General features: G+C 50.0%; 2 protein-coding genes across 4 annotated transcripts in view; one reads left to right on the top strand and one right to left on the bottom strand.

Moving 5' to 3' along the window:
• CARD8 (caspase recruitment domain family member 8) overlaps positions 1-11,146 on the top strand; it is a 12,346-nt gene extending 1,200 nt beyond the window's left edge. Inside the window, exons 2-15 of one of the 3 annotated variants that reach the window (XM_041468034.1) lie at positions 1,060-1,091; positions 1,763-1,819; positions 2,296-2,346; positions 3,855-3,902; positions 4,011-4,054; positions 4,169-4,218; positions 4,822-5,042; positions 5,365-5,615; positions 6,660-6,794; positions 7,034-7,172; positions 8,171-8,224; positions 8,316-8,399; positions 8,923-9,192; positions 10,215-11,146. In XM_041468034.1, coding sequence (XP_041323968.1) covers positions 1,060-1,091; positions 1,763-1,819; positions 2,296-2,346; positions 3,855-3,902; positions 4,011-4,054; positions 4,169-4,218; positions 4,822-5,042; positions 5,365-5,615; positions 6,660-6,794; positions 7,034-7,172; positions 8,171-8,224; positions 8,316-8,399; positions 8,923-9,192; positions 10,215-10,234 — 1,456 coding nt within the window. In that variant the 3' untranslated portion in view covers positions 10,235-11,146. Of the gene's footprint in view, positions 1-1,059; positions 1,092-1,702; positions 1,820-2,295; positions 2,347-3,854; positions 3,903-4,010; positions 4,055-4,168; positions 4,219-4,821; positions 5,043-5,364; positions 5,616-6,659; positions 6,795-7,033; positions 7,173-8,170; positions 8,225-8,315; positions 8,400-8,922; positions 9,193-10,214 lie in introns of all 3 variants that reach the window. The other 2 variants (XM_041468033.1, XM_041468032.1) reach the window with 2 other exon arrangements.
• Positions 11,147-12,255: 1,109 nt separating this feature from the next.
• LOC121353830 (fibrinogen alpha chain-like) lies at positions 12,256-15,646 on the bottom strand. Its single transcript, XM_041467990.1, has 6 exons — positions 15,562-15,646; positions 15,371-15,435; positions 14,340-14,447; positions 14,186-14,227; positions 13,958-14,062; positions 12,256-12,678 (listed from the first exon to the last, which is right to left on the bottom strand). Exons 1-6 carry the CDS (start codon positions 15,644-15,646, stop codon positions 12,256-12,258), a joined length of 828 nt encoding a protein of 275 aa, XP_041323924.1.
• Positions 15,647-23,142: the final 7,496 nt, after the last annotated feature.

Below are 23,142 nucleotides of genomic sequence, written 5' to 3'. Positions count from 1 at the left end.
AAAAAATTTTTTTTTTTTTTTTTTTTTTTTCTTTCTTTCTTTTTTTTTTTTTTTTCGAGATAAGTTTGGAAGAGCAAACTATTGTGTAATGTCTTGTGGGGGAAAAGCTTTCCCACTTCTTCCTGCCCTTGACCCAGAAGGTTTTGCAGCCCCTTTGCCGTGCTTTGCCAGCACCCCCCAGCTGGCATCGCTTCCCTGAGCTCCTCAGGAATCCTCACTCATTGCTTTTCCTGCCTCTGCCCTTCCCATCTATTTATTTCTTTTACAATTCTGGGCTGAGGGCCCCAGTGTGGCCCCCTGGTGATGCCCCCTCATCCCAGGTGTGCTCCAGGAGCTCCCGGGGTGGCCAAAATCAGCCCCCAGAGCTGAGCAGCTCCCACATCTCAGCTTCGGCATCCCCAGCATCTCTGGGATTGCACTGTGACCTTCCCACCTCCATAAAAAAAGGGCTGGATGCTCCTTCCCTGCCTGCTCCTCCAGCTGCCCCTGGCAGGGCGGAGGTTCTGGGATAATTCCTGGTGTCACCACAGTGCAGCAGAGCTGGATGTCACCTGCTGCTTTATGGTGCCTGCACCCAGGGCCATTCCCTTCCTCAGGGCAGCTTTCCTGTGCTGGCTCTGCCTGGCAGATGTCGTGGAGCTCCTGGAAAAGCTTTCCAAGCAGGATTTGAATCCGTGGATGATGCACAGGGCAGGTTTCCCCTTTCCAGGGGTGGATGGAGGCTGCAGTGGAGAGCAGGGTTTATCTGAGTCTCCTGCCCGCCTGGAGATTGGTTGGATTGCTTCCAAATCCAACGGGCGCCTGGCACGGGCTCCTGGTGCTTGGCAGAAGGGGCTGGAAGCAGGAGCTGGTGCCAGTGGGAATTGTGGCCAGCAGGGAGCCAGGGCAGGGCTGGCGCTGCAGGAGGGGAATGGTGAATCCCCAGCCCCCATCCCAAGGCAGCTCCCGGATTCCCAGGTCTGGGAGCGGTGCCAGGGCAGGGAGCTGGGAATGCTGCCCCTGTGGGAGTGTGGGAAAGGGCTGGCAGAGTTCTCATGTGTGCCTGCTTTTGTCTTCCAGCGGGGCAGAGTCCCTCTCCTCGGACGAAAAAGGTACAGGGGGGTTTGGGAAAATCGGGAATGGGAGTGGGAATTCTGAAACTGGCTTTACAAACCAACTGAAAAAGTACAGGGATTTTGGGAAGTGCCCATCTTTGGGAATGGGAATGGGAATTTTAAAAGTGGCTTTAAAAAACAATTGAAAAAGTACAGTGATTTTGGGAAATGCCCATCTTTTGGAATGGGAATTCTGAAACTGGCTGTAATAACCAGTTGAAAAGGTACAGGGATTTTGGGAAGTGCCCATCCTTGGGAATGGGAATGGAAATTCTATAATGGGCTTTTTAACCAGTTGAAAAGGTAGAGGGATTTTGGGAAATGTCCATCATTGGGAATGGAGATTCTAAAACTGGCTTTGAAAACGACTTGAAAATGTACAGGGATTTTGGGAAATGTCCATCCTTTGGAATGGAGATTCTGAAACTGGCTTCATAACCAGTTGAAAATGTACAGGGATTTTGGGAAATGTCCATCCTTGGGAATGGGAATTCTGAAACTGGCTTTAAAACCTTGGTGTAAACCCTTTGCTTATGGATTCCTTTGGTTTTTATGCTATTATTCAAAATGCCTGTTTTTTGTTATTTATTCCCTTTCTCTGAGTACAGAATTGGCAAGAGCAGAGTTAAATCCCTCTCCAGCTTTTGCTCCCTGCCTTTCCCTTGCAGAGGTGACACCCAACGGCCTGGAGGGATCATCGGGATCCACCGAGGAGCACCCGGAGGGTGAGCCCAGCATGGCTCAGGGATTTCCTCACTCCTGGGGTGGTGTGCCTGCTCCTGCATCCCAGATTTCCCCCCAGCCACACCCCAAAGCACATCCCTGGCTTTCCCGTGCTGGTTTCTCTTCAAATGATGTTTGTAAGAGTAATTAATTGATTGGTGCCTCCACACGAGTCACAACAGCTCCCACCAAGGCTGCTCCCTTTGGAAAACCTTAATCTGACTGGGATGTGCCATGGGTGGAGCTCCAAAATTATCCCAGCTTGTCTAAAACATGAGAATTCGATTTTCTGAGCGCCCCTCAGAAGGGCCTGGTGACCCCAAAGTCTCCCCGGGTGCTGGATTTGATGCTCTGGTGTTTTTCTCTGCCTCAGTAGTTCTTTTTTTTCTGCTCCATTATCTAACCTGCTGCCTGGCCTGGTGGATCCCAACCTCGGGGTGGGTCCTGGGCTCACATTCCACCTGTGCCTGTTTTTAAGGAGAAGCCAGTTCTGAAGACAGCTCCAGCAGCAGCTCAGAAGAGGAGTCAGGTGAGCAGGACATTGTGATTTATTTACCTGTAATCCCTTTTTTAAAACTGATCTCAGCTTCCTCTCCTGGGTATAGTCTCACAGTTATTAGGGAATGCTAGCTCTGATTGCTTTCCCAGTAAATTTTTTGGGAGCCGGTGATTTTCTGTCAATGATCAAAGGGCAGCAGCTTGGAAGAGGAGTCGGGTGAGCAGAACATTATGATTTATTTTTCTGTTTGCTTTTTAAAAACTGATGTTCAGTTTAAACCGGCTCCTTCTCCTGGGCAGAATTTCAGAGTTATTAGGGAATGCTAGCTCTGATTGCTTTCCCAGTATTTTTTGGGGATCCAGTGATTTCCTATCAATGTTAAAGGGCAGCAGCTCGTGCTGCTTTCACCTCGCAGACACAGCACCCCAGACACAATACCCACGGATATTTTTACACCACAGCATTTACCCAAACACCAAGAGGCCATAAATTTCCTCAAAAGTTGGCAACAGATCTGGCCAAACAGGATGGACAGGAAAATAATCAAAGGAAGTGTTTGCTGTTGGTGGGTTTGGGCTTCCATGGGATTTGCTGCCAGCAGTTACGCTGGTTTTATGTAACACTGATAATTTAACAATCCCAGTGTTATTTTCTGGGCAGATGCAGAGGGGTGGGATGGAGGAAGGCTGGCTGAGTGTGGTTTGCTGTCCCTGTTTTCCCCTGCTCAGCAGGAGGAAGGCAGCTGATGAGCAGTGCCCGAGGGGGATGTGGGATGGCAGGAAGGATTCCAGGCTGGCCCGGCCAGCAGCTCCATCTCTTTGGGGAAAAGGAGCTGCTGGAGAGCATCCCTAGGAAATGAGGGGTGGAGACCAGAGCTCCCAGAGCAGGGAGTGTTCCTGTGCTGTCCCAGCCCTGCAGAGCTGGGGGCTGGGGCACACAGCCAGGGCTGGCTGCTGCCTTCCTGCCTCTCCCAGCCCAGGGGGTTCAGGACAGCCCGGGACAGCCTCCAGGATCCCTTTGTCCTGGGAGGGAGCCGGGATGGGGAAGCAGCTGATCCTGGCAGCTCTGCCACTCCCCTGCTCCCAAATCCACCCCTCAGGACACAGCCTTTGGCCTGAGGTCTCGGCTCTGCTGGAATTCCATCCTGCTGGGTTCAGCCAGGAGAATCCAGGCACTGTCAGATCATTCTGGGGACAAACACCCTGCAGACACTGTGGTGGCTTCTTGGGAAAGCTGTTCCCAGTTTCCATGCCGGGGGCTGAACTTTGTCCTTGGCACCACAAGGCTCGTCCCAAGATAAATCTTTTTTTATCCCTGTGAAAATTCCCAGGAATTTGGGCAATTTAGGAGCTTTTGGCAAATTTGTATCCTGATGTTCAGCTTCACCCCCAGGCTGTGCAAAGCCTGCAAGGACTCTCAGGAATGTTCTTAGGATTTGGTGAATTTAGGCAAATGGAATAGTGGGGTTGTCCTGGGTGGATGTGGGAATAGAAACCCCCTGGACATTGAGATATTTACTCCAAACTCCTTTTCCCTAGATGAAGAACAGGAGGAGAAGGAATCCCCACCTTACTGCAATGAGTCAGGTAGGAACAGATCTACAGATCTCCTGAGGGCTTGTTTTTTTTTTTTTTTATTCCTGGCTGTTTAATTAATTGGCTTTCCATGAGCTCATCTTCCTCTTTTCCCACTAGGAGAGAGCTGTTTGCTACCCTGTGAGCACTGCAGGAATGAAAATGTAGGTTTGTGGGGAAAAAACCACCCACTTACTTTGCATGAGATCATTTGCAAACTGTAGTTCTGCTCTCTCCTCACCTTTTAAAAGATAATTTTCTTTTAAATCTATTTCCAGGACCAGACGGAGCAAGTGACCCCCAGGAGACTTGCTGGAGGACAATTCATGTATGAATTTTTTTAATGCAATGGGTTTGAGTTTACCTTGTTCTCATCAAGGTGCTTTTGGATGGGCAAACAGCTCATTTGCTGCACAAATGCATTTGGATTTATACTGGGAGGTGCACCCAAATCCTTAAAAATCACAGTTTAGAGCCTGTGCTGCCTCCAGATCCTGGTCCAGGACAACTCCTGGGAGGGTTTTCAGGGTGCTGCCTCATCCTGCTGCAGCAATGACCATTTTTGTGTGCTTGTTTCAGCCTGGCTGCACCTGGGCATCCTGCCCTGCTTCACCCTCCCCTTCATCCCTGCGTTTTCCCTGGGCTGCAGCAGCACTGTCCTCCCCGTGTGTGCCCTGGGCTGGTCCCTGTGGCACATCCACGCAGGACACGTCTGGGTGTGGGTGTTATCCACAGGAAAGGCTGCACGTGGCACCCTTCACGCCAGAGCAGCTCCTGGCTGAGGAAGTTTTACGCAAAACTCTCCTGTGCAGCTGCTGCGCACGGGCTGGGTGAGCCCTCGCTGTTTTTGGCAGCCCCAAAAGCAGGGCTTTTGGGGAGCAGGGCGGGAGGGAGTCCCTGGTGCCCCGGCAGAGCGCGGCGTCTCCCGCAGGGCGCAGCTGGACGCGGAGGGCTCGTACCGCTGCAGCAGCACCGGGCTGATTTTCGAGGTGACGGCGGCTGCCAGGGTCACCTACTCGCTGCTCTCCTGGAGCAAGTACGCCGCGCTGGTGGAGAAGCCCTGGATCGTGGGCGGGCCCCTGTTCGACGTGCGCTGCTCGGCGCCCGGCGCGCTGCTCTCCATCCAGTTCCCTCACTGCCTCTGCCTGGGGGGTGAGTCTGGGGGCTGCTGGGGAAGGCAGGAATTCTGTAATAATTATATTATTGAATTACTATCATTATTATTATTATTATTATTACCCCCTGAGCCAGGCTGTGCCCCCTGAGCCAGGCTGTGCCCCCTGAGCCAGGCTGTGCCCCCTGAGCCAGGCTGTCCCCCCTGAGCCAGGCTGTGCCCACCTGAGCCAGGCTGTGCCCCCTGAGCCAGGCTGTGCCCCCTGAGCCAGGGCTATCCCCCCTGAGCCAGGCTGTGCCCCCTGAGCCAGGCTGTGCCCACTGAGCCAGGCTGTCCCCCCTGAGCCCGGCTGTCCCACAGGTCACGGGGCTGGCGTGGCGTTCAAGGTGCTGCACATCAAGGGCGGCGGCGCGGCCATCGAGCCCTCGGCCGAGTTCTCGGCATCACACGTCAAGTGGCTGGTGAGCTCCCTGTCCCCCGTGGGACCCCTGATCCACAGCCACGAGCCCCTGCAGTACCACGGGGCTGTCATCCTCTACAAAGCCATCGACGAGCACCCCTCCCTGTCCTTCTGCGTCTACCTGGCCACCAACAACGACTCCTTCATCAAGGTACGGCCCGGGCTGGGGAGGGAGGCTGAGGGTTCTGTGCTTTGGGTGGAAGGGAACTTAAATCCCCTCTCATCCCACCCCTGGATGGGCAGGGACACCTCCCATTGTCCCAGGTGCTCCCAGCCCCAGTGTCCACCCTGGCCTTGGGCACTGCCAGGGATCCAGGGGCAGCCACATCTTCCCTAGGAATTCAATCCCAGCCCCTCCCCACCCTCACAGGAACAATTCCATCCCCAACTCCATCCCAATATCCCATCTAAACCTACAGGCTTTGAATTTTAAGTCATTCCCCCTTTTTTCTGTCACTGCATCCCTTGAAAATTGTCTCTGAGCTTTCCCATTTCCATTCTTTATCCGAGTCACTTCTCCCAGGTAATAAGGGGAAACAACCTCAAGTTGTGCCAGAGGAGGTTTGGATTGGATATTAGGGAAAATTCCTTCAGGTAAAAAGGGTGGCCAAGCATTGGAACAGGCTGCCTGGAGTCCCCAGTGAAAATCTGGGGATTTGGGAAAGCAGCTGACAATGGATTCATCCACGTGCCACCAACTCCCCCGCTGCCAAGGGCCACGTCAGAAATGACCTCTGAGGAGGGCAGAGGAAAGAGAGGCCATGGAGCTAACCCAGGATAAAATTCCAGCTTTAGAAAATTCCTTGCCTTGCCCTGCAGTGGGTTCCAGTTAGGAAATTGGGTTTGTGGGATCGTTCAGGAGCTCTGGCAGGAGCAGGACTTTAATTTAATTTAATTTAATTCACCCTGTTAGAGTGAGGGCAGGGACAAAACCCTTCCTTTTACTCAGCTGGCAAACTCTCATACTTCATTTCACCCCTGTAGCAGAACAGGAGAGGTTTAGTGATGCTTTTGAGCATTGTGGTTATTCCACAGCTTTCTGGGAAGTTCGTGGAGGAGATCAGGGCTGTTCTGTAAAGCTGGGGCCAGAGAACAGCCCAAGGAGCCACCTGAGCACAAGTTTTAGATGTTAATTCCTTTACTGAAATGAGTAACATTGAAATATTAAGCTTGAAATGGTGTGTTTAAATTTTAGGATATCTCAAAGGCTGTAAAACACTCGAAAAAAAAATTTGTTCAAATCGAAAAGCCCCCTGTATGCCAAAAATTACTGCAGGAAGGAAAGAAGTACAGACTGATCTGTGAGCCAGAAGCTGAAATAACTCCTGAGGTGAGTCCCTTGCACAGCCCTCACTTCCTGCACTGCAGCTTCCCTGGAAATGTGCCACAAAGAAGAACCATTTGCCTGTTAGAGCCCTATAATTTTGGGATGAAATCCTGGTGCTAAAGTCAACAGCAAAACTCTGGGGAAATTGGAGTTTGGTTCAGCTCTCTCCCAACAGCCAGTTGCCTCCTCTTTCGTTTATTTTAGGTAAATATTTAGGTTTATTTTATATTTCTGTTGTGTAGGAGATTGAATTTGTTGATGGGTCACTGCTGAAGCTGAAGAGTTACTTTGAGGTGTATTTGGAGAAGCCTGATGACTTCACCTTGTCCCTGGTGGAGCAGGACTCGGATGAGACTGTCTGGAAAGCCAAGCTGAGAGAGAGTGAGTCCTTGGCACTGGGGAATGGGCTGGGATGGGGGGACCTCAAAGCCCATCCATTCCACCCCAGGGACACCTCCCACTGTCCCAGGTGCTCCAGCCCCAGTGTCCAGCCTGGCCTTGGGCACTGCCAGGGATCCAGGGGCAGCCACAGCTGCTCTGGGAATCCCAGCCCAGCCAGGAATTCCCAATTCCCAATCTCCCATCCATGCCTGCCCTCTGGCAGTGGGAGCCATTCCCTGTGTCCTGTCCCTCCATGTCAATTCTCTCTCTCCATCTCTCCTGCAGCTCCCCCAGGCACTGGAAAGCCCCAGTGAGGTCACCCCAAAGCTTCTCCTGTCCAGGGTGAACAATCCCAGCTCTCCCAGCAGAGCTGCTCCATCCCTCTGCCCATGGAATGGTTTCATTTGGAAATTAAAGACCATTCCGTTCCAAGCCTCCTACATATTATCCATAGAATTGTGTAATAGAATAAAAAAATTGCATATTATTGCATTGTAACTTGCAACTTCTCTTGCCTGTTTGGGCCATTCCCTGTGTCCTGTCCCTCCATGTCAATTCTCTCTCTCCATCTCTCCTGCAGCTCCCCCAGGCACTGGAAAGCCCCAGTGAGGTCACCCCAAAGCTTCTCCTGTCCAGGGTGAACAATCCCAGCTCTCCCAGCAGAGCTGCTCCATCCCTCTGCCCATGGAATGGTTTCATTTGGAAATTAAAGACCATTCCGTTCCAAGCCTCCTGCATATTACTCCACGTATTATCCATAGAATTGTGTAATAGAATAAAAAAATTGCATATTATTGCATTGTAACTTGCAACTTCTCTTGCCTGTTTGGGCTGCTGCAGTGGAATAAAAGGGGAAAAAATCTCCTTCTGTCAGACCTGGGGGGGTTGGAATGCCCCCCTTTGTGGATTCCAGCATTGTGGATTCCTGGGAGCTCTTGGAGCAGGGGCCCAGCCCTGGGAATTCCTCCCTGACATTTCCCTGCTCTGCCCTTGCCCAGGGGATTGGATCCACTACGACCAGAACAGGAATGAGCAGAAGAGGAGCACAGGCAGTGAGTGACCCTGCAGATGCTGGGCTGGGACCCCCCTTCCCCTCCCTGGGCACAGGGGACAGCAGTGACAGCACCTCTGCTCCCTCCCCAGGTGTGAAGAGGAGGAAGCCAGCCCTCAACATCCTGGAGGAAGAGGGGCTCCACAGCAAAAAGCAAAAAACTGGCAGCACTGCAGGTGGGAAGGGCTGGGAAAGGACCCGGCTGGGATTTGGTGTCCTGGGATTGGAAGTGAGCTCGTTTTCCAAAGGTTTTTCCCTGTGGAATGGTCTAGGCCTGGGGAAGAGCAGCTGGAAGGGTGGAAAAGGGGCTGGGGGTGATGGTTGGCAGTGGCTGGACACGAGCCAGGGGTGGCCAAGGAGGTCCTGGGGCTGTGATTGTCCCCTGTGCTGAGGCTGCCCCAGCCCTGGGGCACTTTTGGGTTCCTCACAAGGACATGGAGGGGCTGGAGTGTGTCCAGGGAAGGGAATGGGATTGGGAAAGGGGCTGGAGAATCCTGAGGGAGCTGGGAAGGGGCTGAGCCTGGAGAAAAAGGGGATCAGGGGGGACCTTGTGGCTCTGCACAACTCCTGCCAGGAGGGGACAGCCGGGGGGATTTGGGATCTTATCCCAGGGAACAGGGACAGGAGGAGAGGGAACGGCCTCAGGCTGGGCCAGGGGAGCCCCAGGGTGGATTTTGGGGAAAATCCAATGTTTTTCAGACGGAATGGGAGCAAAAAGCTTGACAGACCAACAGCTGCTGGTGATTGCCAAGCTCCTGGACCGGCACTGGAGGGAAATGGCCATCGAGTGTCTGCAGATGGAGATGAAGGACATCGATGACATCCGGGCCATGGAGGAGGACGTGACCATGCAGAAACTCCTGGTGCTGAGGAAGTGGAGAGAGAGGGAGCAGGGCCGTGGGACTGCAGAGGCTTTGCAGAGGAGCCTGGGGGAAAAAGCCACCTACGAGATCCTGCAGGCGCTGCAAGGTACCAGCTCCCGGGGACTGAGCCCACCCTGGCTCAGCTGGGGTGGGAATTCCATCAGGGAATTTACCAAATCACCAGTGCACGGATTGTCGTGGAGGTCAGGATTGTCTCCTTTCCCAGCAGCAGTGACTTTATTTCTTGTGGTGTTTTTATCCTTCAGGGACTGATACAAAATGAATATTTTTGCCAAGAGTGTGGAGAGCTCTCCCAGCATGACCTGGGTGTCCAGAGCAGTTCTTGGGATTTCCTGGAAGTCCAAAGAGGAGCTGTTTGGGTCTTTATTTGAGGAATGGTTAATTAATGGTTAATTAACACCTTCCGTGATGGAGGACTTGTTGGTTCCATCCCACGTGGGGATGGATTTCCCAAGGGAGCTCCTCCTCCTTTCCGTGGAGTTCTTATGTTCAGTTCACCTTCTGCAAATCCAGGTTATTCCAGGAGCTGGGAGTTTTCCCTGCCCATGGCAGGGGTTGGAATTAAATGACCTTTAAGGTCCTTTCCAACCCAGACCATTCCATAATTTTATTAACTCAGCCAGCCAAGGGGAACTGTCCTCAAAAAAATTTTTTTTTTTTTTTTGCAACAGCAAAACTTTGTTCCTTCTCAATTCCTTAACTTAGGACCAAAGGAAACGACCTCAGGTGGTGCCAGGGGAGGTTCAGATTGGATATTGGGAACATTCCTTCATGGAAAGGGCCCAGGCCCCCTCCATCCCTCCTGTGTGGAGGGGACACCTGGGGACGTGGGGCAGTGGTGGCCTGGGCAGTGCTGGGAATGGTTGGACTGGATGACCTTGGAAGCCTTTTCCAGCCTAATTCCATGATCAATTCTCCCTGGAAACAACCTGGGGATCCAGGAGAGCTCTCCCTCACCGACTCTGTGCCACAGCCTTGTGCTGCCTCAGGCCTTTAATACATTTATTTTTCAACTTAAATTATTTTTAAATCCAGTTTCTCTCAGTTTGAGTCTTGCAGGAGCTTCCAGAGATCCCACAGTCCAGGTGTGCTTTTCCTTTCCCTCAGGTTTCCTGGCTCAGAGCTGAGCCAGCTGGAAGGAGGAAGAGGAAGAGGAGGAAGAGGAGGAGGTGGGAGCTTCCCAGCCCAACCATTCTGCTCCCTGGGATCCTGCTGGGACTCAGGAATGTTCCTGGTGGGAAGTTCAGGCAGGATCTTCCAGAGAAACGGGAATGGAATTTGGGTAGGAGCCACTTCCAAGGCTTTCAGGAGAGGTGGATCCCGGAATTCTGGGTTTCACCCACAGGGAAAGCCACTCCAGGAGGGCACAAACACTGGAAGAAGCCACTTGATCTTTTTCATCACCTGGAAAAGATTTTTATTTCCGTCAGGGAAAAACAGGGAGAAGAATTCCCCTGGAAACTTTCATCCCCTTCCAAAAAACCACTGACCTGCCAGAATCGTGAGGTGCATTGGATTTCTCATGGATCAGGGAAGAATAATCCGAAACTTGTACCAAATTCCTTTGATAATCACTGTATATATGGAATTATTGTACAGATCCTGTGCATCCAGTCCTTGTTAAGCTGTGGTTCTGCTTCCTGAGATTCCCAAAGATGGGAACACCACTGTGAACTCCAGGCAGCTCAGAACTTCCACATGGAATTTCTTCTCCCCTCTTTTCTGTATAGCTTGTCTCCGTTTTTTACGTTGTATAATTCCTTTTTTGTATGAGAAACTTTTTATACTTTTTTAATTTTTTTTTTACTTGATTTATTCAAACTTGGATAGAATTTAGGTGCTTAAAATGTGAGGAGCCGAAATCCCTGTGCTGCAGGCTTGGAAAAAAATTGGGAAAAATGGAATTTGCAGAAGAGAGGAGTGACCAGATCCAGGACTGTCTTGTTTTTAAGGCTGTGGGATACTTGGGATCATTTTCCTCTGTGTATGTTTGGGAAAGGAAAGCATACTTTTGAAAAACAAGGATTAAACAGGAAAAAATTCCATTATTTCCATCTGAATTTTGATTTTTGTTGCAGTTGGATGAAGTGTTGGGAAGTTGTTGGTTTCCTGGGAAGAGGAGGAGGATGGAAGTTTTTCCTCAGCCTCTGGAAAAGCTGGAGGTGCCACCAAAGGCATCCAAGTGGTTTTTTGGGATAAAAGTCCCAAAATCTCCCATCCCATTCCAACCGCTGCCAGGGGCAGGGACACCTTCCCTATCCCAGGTGTTTCCAAGAGGGAAACTTGGATTTTGAAACCAGTTACAGGGAGCTGCCTTCCCATGCCAAAGTATTCCAAAGCAACATCCAAAGTATTTCAAAGGATTCATGGTGGGTCCCAAAGGACAAAAACATCACCGTGGTTTTGAAGGAAACCTTGATTTTATTAGGCAATAAATAGAATAAATAGGGAATATCATAAATAAATCATGGGCTAGAATGGAATATCATCATAAATAAATCAGGGAATAGAATGGAATATCATAAATAAATCCAGGAGTATCATCATAAATAAATCAAGGAATAGAATGGAATGTCATTGTAAGTGAAGGATTATCATAATAAATCAGGGATTATAATCATAAATAAATCAGGGAATATTATCAATAAATAATGAAATAGAATGGAATCTCAAATAAATCAAGGAATATAATCATAAATAAATAACGAAATAGAGTGGAATCTCAAATCAAGGAATATCATCATAAATAAATCAGGGCATATCATCATAAATGAAGGAATATCATCATAAATCATTAAATAGAATGGAATCTCTAGTCAAGGAATGTCATCATAAATCAGGGAACAGAATGGAATATCTTCCCAAATAAATAAATCAGGGAACAGAATGGAATATCATCCCAAATAAATCACAGAATAGAATATCCTGAGCTGGAAGGGATCCCCAGGAAAAGGAATTGCCATAAACAGCTCTCAGTCCCTGAGGAATCAGCAGAATAAATATGGAGAAATCAGAGTCAGGAACATTCTGGTGCTCGGATGTAGCTTAGATCCCAAAAGCCCGGGAATTTAACGTGGTTTAAAAGGCACAACTCCCTAAAAACAGCTCGTGGGAATTCCGTGGGATGCTCAGTGGGAGATTCCCGGGCTCAGGGGGAGCTGAGGAAGCTCAGCACCCTGCAGATGGTGATGCTGCGGACGCGCAGAGCCTGCAGGACCCCGCAGAGCCGCAGCCGCTCCGGGAACGGCGCCCATCCCAGTCCTGGGAATCCCAATGATCCCGATGGTCCCGATGGTCCTGATCCCAATGATCCCAATCCCGATGATTCCAATCCCAATGATCCCGATGCCGATGATCCCAGTCCCAATGGTCCCAATCCTGATGATCCCAACGATCCCGATGCCGATGATCCCGATGATCCCAATCCTGATGATCCCAACGATCCCGATGCTGATGATCCCAATCCCGATGATCCCGGTGATCCCGGTGATCCCGATGATCCTGATGATCCCGGTGATCCCGATGATCCCAGCGGCGCCTCCGGAACCCACCCGGTGCTGCTGCCCAGGGCCTGCACGGGGTTAGGAAACAGTTTAAACCCAAAAATTCCTGGGATTTTCACCCCCTCAGGGATGAGGGACGTAAGGATGGGTCAAGGGGAAAATTTGGGATGGTTAATTTATCATTAATAGGGAAAAATTTGGGATATGTAATTTATGGTGAATAGAGTGAAGGAAAATCTGGGATATTTTAATTTCTCATGAGGGGATATTTAATATTTGGGATATTTAATATTTGGGATATTTAATTTGTCATAAATAGAGTGAGGGAAAAATTTGGGATATTAAAATTAACAACAATAGACTGAGGGAAAGATTGGGGTATTTAATTTGTCATAAATAGAGTGAGGGAAAAATTTGGGATGTTTAATTTATCATTAATAGGGTAAAATTTGGGATATTTATCATTGATAGAGTGAGAGAAAAAATTTGGTCTATTTAATTTATGGTGAATGGACTGAGGGAAGAATTTGGGATATTTAATTTGTCATAAATAGAGTGAGGGAAAAAATTGGGATGTTTAAATTATTGGGAATAGAGTGAGGAAAGAATTTAGAATATTTAATTTATTGTGAATAGAGTGAGAGAAAAAACTGTGATCATTTATCATTAATAGGGAAGAATTTGGGATATTTAATTTGTCATAAATAGACCGAGGGAAAAATTTGGGATATTTAAATTATCATTAATAGACTGAGGAAAAAAATGGATATTTAATTTGTCATTATTAGGGTACATTTGGAAGTATTTAATGGTATCAAGAATAGACTGAGAATGAAAATTGAAATATTTAATTTGTCATGAATAGGGAAATTTTGGAAATATTTAATTATTGCATTAATAGGGTAAAATTTGAAATAATTATTAATAAGGGAAATTTTCAAATATTTCATGATAGCATTAAAAGAGTGAGGATAAAATTTGAAATATTTAATGATAGCATTGATAGGGTACATTTTGAAATATTTCTTTTACCCTGAATAGAGCAAGGGTAAAATTGGAAATATTGAATTGATCATTAATAAGGTAAATTTTGAAACATTTCACAATTGCATGAATAGACTGCAGATAAAATTTGAAATATTGAATCTTATCATTAATAAGGTAAAATTTCAAATATTTCATGATTGCATTTATAGACTGAGGCTAAAATTGGAATTATCAACATTTAATCCATCGTGTGTCACGCCTGGTGCACCAGGTCTGTTAGATTTCAATATATGGAGGAGAAATGGAGGTTTTCCTTCCCAATTTCCTGAATTTTGGGGTCTGTGGGGCAGGAATCCTCACCTCCATCATCCCATCGAGAGCTGCCAGCAGCTGGGGGTCGGGGAGGGTCCTCAGCTGTGCCCTGTAGGCTCTCACGTCCTCAGAGATGCCCTGCAGGCATTTTCCCTGGGGAAAAATAAATAGAATTGTCAGGAAATAAATAGAATTGCCAGGAAATGTGGGAATCTGCTGCTCCTTTAAACACACAACGAGCAAAAGAAGGAGATTGTTTGGGAAATTTCTATTTACCTCATCCAAAGTTGATTTTTCCAGGGTGGGGCAATTTCCAGGCTGCAAATTGAACAAGAATTAAGATTTGTGATTTAATGGGAGTGTGGATGATACATTCCATGAAAACACGAGGTAAAATTTCAATTGGATCTGTAATTTCTCTGTGTCTTACCCCTGGATCCTCAGCTGTGCAGGCTCTGAGGGTGTTCATCTGGCTCTCAGTGATGTCCTGCAGATCCACCTCCTCAAGGGTGCACTCAAATCCCAGGGTGTTGGATTCCTGGGGTGAAAGGGAATAAAAAAGGGTCCTTTTTTATTAAAGGGTCATTTTATTATTAAAGCTTCACAAGGCAATTTCTATATTTTTATACATTTATCTGTAATAGACACAGTTTGATACACAATTTCATGTATCTGTGCTCAGATGAACCCCAGGAATGAGGCTCTGTGAGGTTAAATATGAAATACAGGAAATAGTTTGGGGACCATCACTGACATCCTGGGGCCACCACTGACGTTCTGGGGCCACCACTGATGTCCTGGGGACTGTCACTGACATCCTGGGGACTGTCACTGACATCCTGGGGACATCCCTGCCCTCCTGGGGACCAAAACTACTCCAGCATTTCCCGGTTTGGTGTCACCAGTGTCCCATCCCTGCTGTCCTGGGTGTCACCACTGTCCCATCCCTGCCCTCCTGGGTGTCACCACTGCCCCATCCCTGCCCTCCTGGGTGTCACCACTGTCCCATCCCTGCTGTCCTGGGTGTCACCACTGTCCCATCCCTGCCCTCCTGGGTGTCACCACTGTCCCATCCCTGCCCTGCTGGGTTCTCAGCAGCCCCTGGCTGCCCAGCTGGTGCCTGGGGACCATCCCTGCTCTCCTGGGACTGCAGTTACCCATCCCTGCCTGCCTTGGTGCCATCCCCACCCTTCTGGGTGCCACCACTGGCTCCTCACTGGCCTTTGGGTACCTTCACTACCTCTCTGGGTACCACCCCTGCTCCATCCCTGCCTGGTTTGGTACCACCCCTGCCCCATCCCTGTCCTCCTGGATACCACCCCTGCCCCATCCCTGCCCTCCTGGATACCACCCCTGCCCCATCCCCTCTCTCCTGGGTACCACCCCTGCCCCATCCCCTCTCTCCTGGGTACCACCCCTGCCCCATCCCAGCCCCGATATCCCGTCCCGTTCCCCGCTCACCTTCAGCCGCTGCGGGGCGGCGTTGGCGGCTTCCAGCAGCTCCCGGGAGCGGCTGAGACACCGGGCTGGGGGGTGGCAGAGGCGGGCCGGGCTGGGCAGTGCCCGGGCCGGGGGCAGCAGCAGCAGCAGCGCCAGCCACAGCAATGCCCGGCCGGGGCCGCCAGGCAGCGCTGCCCGCCCGCTCCCGGCGCCATTCCCGCCGTTATTCCCGGAGTTATTCCCGCTGTTCCCGGTGCCGCTGCCGGCTCTCCCGGTGCCGTTCCCGCCCCGCTGCATGTCGCTGCCGCCGGTCCCCGCCGGGGACAGCTCTTATAGAGCAGCAGCGGGAGTTCCCCCGCGCCGGGCGCGCTCATCCCGAGAGCGGCGGCGCCGGGAATCCCGCAGGGCTGGAGATCCTTCCTCGGCCTCTGCACAAAGGGCTTCCCGAAAAGTGGGGTTGGTTCGGGTCAGTGCGAGGCACGGGGATAAACTTCCACGGAATCACAGCGTCGTGGCATGGTTTGGGTTGGAAGGGATCCTTGAAGATGCTCTCATTCCAGTGGCAGGGATTCCGCTGTGCCAGCCTGGCCTTGGGCACTGCAGGGATCCAGGGGCAGCCACAGCTGCTCTGGGAATTCCATCCCAGGGCCTGTCCTCCCTCCCAGCCAGGAATTCCTTCCCAAAATCCCACCTAAACCTCCTCCTCTCTCAGTTTGAAGCCGTTCCCTCTCTGTTCTGTCACTCCATCCCTTGGAAATCATCTCTCTCCAGTTTTCCCATTTCTATTCTTTATCCGGCTTTCCTCTCAAGGAAAAAGTGACAGGACAAGAGGAAACAGCCTCAGGTTTCACCAGAGGAGCTCATGTTGGATATCAGGGAATATTCCTTCATGGAAAGGGCTGGAAGGGGCTGTCCACGGCAGGGATTTAAAGCCCTGGGGAGGTGGCACTTGGGGACAGGGCTCAGGGTGGCCTTGGCAGGGGTGGGGATGGTTGGACGGAATGAACTTTGAGATATTTTCCAGCATAAACCATTCCATGATTCTCTGATTCTCTAATGAAAAACTCTCACTAGTGAACATTTGTGAAAACCTGCCTGAATGTTTGATTTTGCAGAAATACTTGCATAAATCAACATATATTTCAATAATGGCTCCTATTTTTTGTGGCCATACTCAGCTGCCCCAAAAGGCTGCAGAAAACTTTTCTGTGCATTGGGACTGCCATGAAGTCACTGGGATTTTTGCTGTCAAACTGGAAGGGAGCAGGATGAATCAAGAGTTTTATATTGCATTTTCAGGTTCTTTGTATTTTCACTGTTTCCTATAAGAAGCCTGTGGCGTGTCCTGAGGCTTCTTTTAGCCCCAATACCAGCAGTGCCTCATTTTCCAATTTCTCTCTGTGTTTTCCACTCCTGCCCCGTCACTTCACCGTGGGCTGTGGTTTCCAGCTTGTGGAGGAGCCGCGGCTTCCGAGAGCCAAAAGTGAAAGAGAATTTTGGGATGTGCAGCGGGGCTGTTCCTGAAAGGTTTTGGCTTTCCAGGTTTCTCAGTCCCTGCTCCCAGCAGGACACGAGGTTTCCCAGCAGGGTCAGAGCTGGGATTTGGGTTTATTTGGGATGTATCCTGATGATATCCTACAGATCTCTCCTAGAATCCTTGCTGAGATCCCTGGAAGTGTCCCAGGCCAGGCTGGATGGGTTTGGAACACCCTGGGACAGTGGGAGCTGTCCCTGCCATGGCAGAATGGGATTTAAGGTCATTCCAACCCAAACGATTCCAGGATTCTGGGATTTCAATTGTGGTGAGTGGAAATTTTTTTCCCAATGGAAGAAGAAATCCATCTTCTCCTCCTTCACCTCAAAGCACCCTCTGCTTGACCTGGCTTAGCCTGAATGAAAAATCCCGATAATTAATATTTATATTAATCATATTAGAGCAAAAGGATATGTTTTATACATTATAATCCATTTAAATAAGAATTATTCCTTGAGCAAGTGCAGTCCCAGAGGAATGGGAAGCAGTGTTGAAATGGAATGGGAATAATTAATGATCTGTGATGCTGCTTTGTGTTTATGTCATGGAAGCATAAAATCATGGCATTTTTTAGGTTGAAAGGGACATTAAAACCCATCCAGTTCCACCTTCCACTATCCCAGGTTATAAGCTGCAGGGTGATTCAATCCCACCCAGGCTGATGGGCAGCTGGAGACAGAGATCACTGCACCTTTAAAAAATGGGAAAATACCTCATGGAATTTCTGATGGATTTCCGGATGAAATAAATTAAAGGGGTCTGATCCTATTTGCCACTCACAGAACTTGTGGAATACTTAATAATTTATTTGCCTCTGGATCATTTTTTGGGAAGATCCAAGGTCAGATTTATCACCAGAAGATCCACACTGACAGAAGCTGTTTCTGATTTGGGTTGGGAAGTGATGGCTCCATAAAACAGGGAAAAAAAGGCTCAGGAGAAACTTTCCTGGTGTTTTTGTGGCTGTTGGTTCTAATTCCTCATGTAATTCCCTGAAATTCCTAATCCCAAACCTCTGCTCTTGCTGGTGTTTCATTAGGGGGTGATTAAATGGTGTTTCTGGAACTTTCTTGGGGTGCTGGAACCTCTGAAATCCTGGCTCACTCTCCTGCATCTCTTGGCTCTTATTCTTCCCAGTTGCCACCAGAATTCCTGAGATTTCCCCACGATCCCTGCTGGTTCCTGGCTCCTGGATTCCTGGCAGCCCTGGGAGCACCCAGCTTGGGATCCCCAAATCCAGAGGTTGCTCTTTGCAGGCTCCAAAGCTCCAATCCCCTCTCCAGGGGAAGGGATTCATCCTGGGGAAGGGGTGAAGCCGCTGGGAACCCCTGGGTCAGGGCTGGGATTCCCTAAAAAGCCCTCAGGGTGCATTTGGAGCAGGGAATTTCTCCCACTGAGTTGGGAGGAGCAGAGATCAGGGAGAAATTCTGCCCTGGGAGGGTGGGGAAGCCCCAGTCCAGAGAGATTCTGGATTCCCAGAGAAATTTTGGATTCCCTGTCCCTGGAAGTGTCCAAGGCCAGGCTGGATGGGGCTTGGAGCACCCTGGGATAAGGGAAGGTGGAACTGGGTGATTTTTGAGGTCCATTCCACCCCCCAAAACCCCAAACCATTCCATGATTTAGTGTTTCTATGGAATAAACACTGAGGAGCACCACAGCACAGCCCACAGATTCAGGATTATTCCCATTCCCTGCCCATGGAACTGGGATTTAAGGTCCTTTCCCAACCCAACCCATTCCAGGATTTTAACTCCCTGTGGGTCCATCAGCCCTGTGGGGTTTGTTTTAAATTTCCACAGAATTAAGAGGAATAAAAACCTCCAGGAAGCACCACCAGGGCTGGATGGAGGGCTGCATCCCCCTGTAAATTTGGGAATCCTGCGATCTCACCCTCCCTGGGCCTGGCCCCAGAGCTGTGGGTGAGCAAGGAGGTGATGCCAGCTGTGCCCGTGGTTTCGTGGCACTTTCGGGGAGCTCTTTCTCTCTCACTTTCAGTTTTCACCCTTGACAGAATTTCTCAGCTCTGGGTGCTTTTTCTGCTCCTCATCCCCCCTGTCACCTCCTGGCTGTGGGTGCTGCAGCAGGAAAGCAGGGATGGGGAAAAGCAGGAATTTTGTCCTTGCTGGGGTCAGATTTGCCCTTTCACCTCACACTGGCTTTGCAGGTGGAGAAAAGAAAGAAATCTGATCTTGGAAGAGCAGGAGCTGGTCAGGGAGATTTTTTTCAGCATTTCTTTGATGTACCATAATTTCCCAAGTGCCATTAATGATGGAATTCTCCAAGCTGTGCCAGGCCAGCAGCTGAGGAAGCCCAGGAGATGCAGAGCTCAGAGCCTGCAGAGCTTGGGGCCACCTGGGAGCTCTGGGGTGACCCACGGGCACAGAATTCCCTGGGATCCTGTCCCAGGGCCGTGGGCTTGGCAGGAGTGACCCCCGGGAATGCTGTGCCCGGGATTTCACTGCTCCTCCTGCATGCTGGGCACTCTCCTGGCAGGAATTCACCCTGCAGGGCCAAATGTTGTGGTTTTGCCGTGCCTTGGTGAGGAGAAAAAGGGAATTAGTGCAATGAGGGATGGGAGGAGCTGACCTAAAGCAGGTTAGAGCTGCCAGAGTTCCGTGGGGAAGGTGGGGAAGGGACCTTTAGTCCTTCCCACTAAAACAAGGAGTGCAGGAAAGCCACAGGGGGAATGGATTCCCACTGCCAGAGGGCAGGGATAGCTGGGAATTTGGGAGGAAATCCTTCCCTGGGAGGGTGAGGAGGGGCTGGGGTGGAATTCAGAGCAGCGGTGGCTGCCCCTGGACCCCTGGCAGTGCCCAAAGGAGGCTGGACACTGGGGATGGGAGCACCTGGGACAGGGGAAGGTGGGAACGAGGTGACATTTTCCTTCCAACCCAAACCATTCCTGATTTTGGGATGATTCCTGGTTTTGGGATGATTCCTGGAGCTGGGGAGGGCACCCAGGTCTGCTCTGGGTGACGTGGCTCCCACAGAGGGCACAGGAATACCCTGGTTTATCCCATCCCAGGACGTGGGTGACACCCAGGGCTCCCTCTCCTTCCAGGGGCAGCTGCTGCCCGTGCAGGAGCTGGCAGAGCCCGGGAGATCCCTCCTGCCCCGTGGCTTCTGTGGCAAAAATAAACCCTGCATTTGATGCAAATGCTGCAGAAAATGAAAGGGTTTCACTCAAACCCCGTGAGCTGGGCACCGGAGCTGCAGAGCTCAGGGCATTTCCCCAGCTGGAGCTGGCTGCGAGCAGAAATAAACCAGAAACATAAACCAAACATAAACATACAACACAAATAAACCCCAGCCTGGAGGGGAAATCCCCTTTCTGCCGTATCCAGAGGTGCCTCCCATCCAGCTGTGGGGCTTTGTGGGAATCCCAAACCTTGCTGGAGCAGCCCAGAAAGGGTTGTCCAACCCTGGTGCCATCTCCCAGCCCCAAACTGTCCCTGGCCATGGACACAGGGGCTGAGTCCCCTCCCTTCCCTCATTCCAGGTGAGGGGTCTGACACACTGATGGGTTTGGAGGTTTTTTCTATCTTTAAGATTGAAAGAAATTTTCAATATTAATTTTCAATCAAAATTTTTTTCTGTCTTTAAGATTTTCTATCTTTAAGATTTTTTCCTATAGTTATTACTGGGATTGAAGGTACTTGAGATGATTGTGTTTAGCCTCAGGTGTTCATTATTTTCATTTATGTTTCAGTCTTACAGGTAGTGAGTTCTGTAGCTCTTCACTAACAAGGTACAAAATGGTTAACAATCTTTTGCTGTAAGGTTTTTTATGGTTAAACTATCTAATTAAGAAATGATACTTAATTTTTTTTTAACTCAATAACTAATCACTTAAAGCCCACAATGTGGGCTTTCCTGTTTAACTACAAAATACTACTCAAACTTATGAAGAAGAAGGGAGAAGAAGGTAAAGAAGAAGGACTAGTCTCTGGTTTAAAACATTTATTTTGTTTTATATAGATTATTATATTCTAAAACTTTAACCTTGATGTTTTCTACTTGGTGATATTGCACACTTTTAATTAATTACACACTTGTAATTCTAGTAATGTAATTCTTATCATTCCATTTTGGAAGCCTTCTCCACAGCCTCAGGTCAAATGCAGTTCTCTCCTGGGGGTCAGAGTCTGTCAGCACAGAAAGTCTGAAATTCCCAGCATCCAGAGCTCCAGCTGTGGGGATCCCTTCCCCACTCCCAAAAATCCATCTCTGCGTGGTTTGGGACTGCAGAGCCACTTTCCAGCTCTGGGTCACTCCTGAGCCAGGGTTGGTTATTCCAGCAGAATTCCCTCAGCACCCAGTGGGACTTTCCCAAACTGGAGTCTGGGGTGTCAGCCCTTTGTCCATGGTGGAACACGAAGCCAGGGAGAGCCAGAGCAGGATTTTCTCCTGGAAAAACCCAATTCCCCCAGGACAGGAGGGGAACACCAGCGGTGGGTGAGTGGGATAACAAATTCTCTCCAGCCAGTCAAAGGCACTTAGCAGGGGATGGAATTCCAGCCTTTCCAGGCTGCCTCATCCCGGTGCTGTGGGATTGCCCAGCTCCACCTGGGAGAACACCTGGGAAAATTCCTTCTCCCACAGCCCTGTCTGGAAGCAGAGGAGAGCAGAAGAGAGCAGAGGAGAGGTGACCTGAGCTGCCTGGAAGAGCCCCAGAGATCCATGTAAAACTGCAATTCCCATTTTTCAGACAGATGAGGGTGCTACACTCTCCATTTAAGGTGAGTTTCTTTCCCTAAAAATGCTTCCCTTGGGAGGCTGTGCCCACCATCACCCTGGTGCCTGGGCTTTGCTCCCAGCCCTCCGTGACAATTTCTCCATCAGCAATCCCAGCCTGGCATCAAACTCTAAAATCCACGGAGCAGGATGGGCTAGGATGGGTCAGAACCTGTGGCACCACCAAAAATTGGGATAAATTCTTTTTCATCTATCCTTTTTCTTTTGCTCCTCCACAGCCAAGAGACTTTAAGTTATATTTTCCCATATTTTCCCACTGGGAAGGAGCTGATCTGAGGGGAAAAGGAAGGGCTGATCCCAACAAGGGACTGGAAAAGCAGCTTTTAGCCGGTTTGATCCCATTTGAATTGGAAAGTTCTCTGTGCTGTGGGCACACAGATGTCCCTGCTCACCCCTGGAGCAGCAGAGGAGGAAGAGAGCCCTGCACTTGAGGCTTTCCTTTGGTTTATGGGAAGAGGGAAGAGAAACTGCCTGGGGAGAGGCGTGGGATGTGCGGGGAAGCGGGAGGGACGTCAGCTCCAGCCCAGGGAGCCCCCCCGGCCTGGAGGGGGCTTCGCTTTGGAGAGGGAAAATCTGGGAGCTGTGCACCCTCCCTGGCAGAGTGTGAGGCACAGGGATGGCCTGGGGACAGGGGACACACCCAGGGAATGTCCCCCCACCCCAAAGTGTCCCGTCTGAGCTGCCTTTGTTGTCACAGGCTCATTAGTGCTGCTCGTTTGGAGGGTGAAAAAGAAGAGTGAAAAGCCACGTGTGTGGTTTTGGTGGGATTATGGAATGGTTTGGGTTGGGAGGGACATTAAAATCATCTCATTCCATCCTGCCCATGGCAGGGACAATTCCTTTGTCCAGCCTGGCCTTGGGCACTCCCAGGGATGGGACAGCCACAGTTTCCCCTCTTCTCCATGCTCCCAGCCCACGGTGATGCCTCTGTGTCCGGGGAGAGGCTGCTCAGCACACCCCGGAGCTGCTGGAGAGGAGGAGCCTAAAAAAGGGCAGAAAATCCCAAAAAGGGGGACCCAAACCGCAGGGCTTCCCTGCCAGGAAGCAGCTGGCTCATAAAGCCCATCCCAGTTCCCAGGGGTAGAGGAATTCCCATCAGCAGGACCTTGCCTCAGGCAGGAGGAGGGTTTGGGGGTTGTTTTTTATTTAATTCAGCTCTTCAGGCACAGGTGGGTTTAGAGTGAGACTTGAAAATATTAAGGGATGTTGTGGATCGAGACCAGCTGGAGAACAATTCCCAGCCTGACATCCTGTGGGAGAGGGTTTATGCTTTTTGGGAATCAAAAATCCACCCAGGAGGGTGCAGGAGGCTCCAAGTGGGACCAAGAGCCAGGAACAAAACACAAAACCTTGCTCAGAAACCACACCAGCTCCTTGTGTTTCAGAAATATCCTTTAATCCATCAATTCCAGCATTGCCAGCACCCCTCGGAGCCAAGGAGAGCCAGAGCAGGATTTTCTCCTGGAAAAACCCAATTCCCCCAGCACAGGAGGGGAACACCAGT

The sequence above is a fragment of the Pyrgilauda ruficollis genome, unplaced genomic scaffold (assembly GCF_017590135.1).
Source record: "Pyrgilauda ruficollis isolate IOZ18807 unplaced genomic scaffold, ASM1759013v1 scaffold21, whole genome shotgun sequence".
Lineage (NCBI taxonomy): Eukaryota > Metazoa > Chordata > Aves > Passeriformes > Passeridae > Pyrgilauda > Pyrgilauda ruficollis.
This window is presented reverse-complemented; position numbering and strand designations above follow the sequence as displayed.

What these genes read in the sequence shown, in the direction of transcription:
- LOC121353830 (XM_041467990.1), bottom strand. Translation starts at nt 15,646, where the DNA reads ATGCAGCGGGGCGGGAACGGCACCGGGAGAGCCGGCAGCGGCACCGGG. An exon ending in CGGGAATAACGGCGGGAATG is followed by an intron (nt 15,436 to 15,561) that starts GCGCCGGGAGCG and finishes GCCACCCCCCAG; the next exon opens with CCCGGTGTCTCAGCCGCTCC. An exon ending in GCACAGCTGAGGATCCAGGG is followed by an intron (nt 14,228 to 14,339) that starts GTAAGACACAGA and finishes TTCAATTTGCAG; the next exon opens with CCTGGAAATTGCCCCACCCT.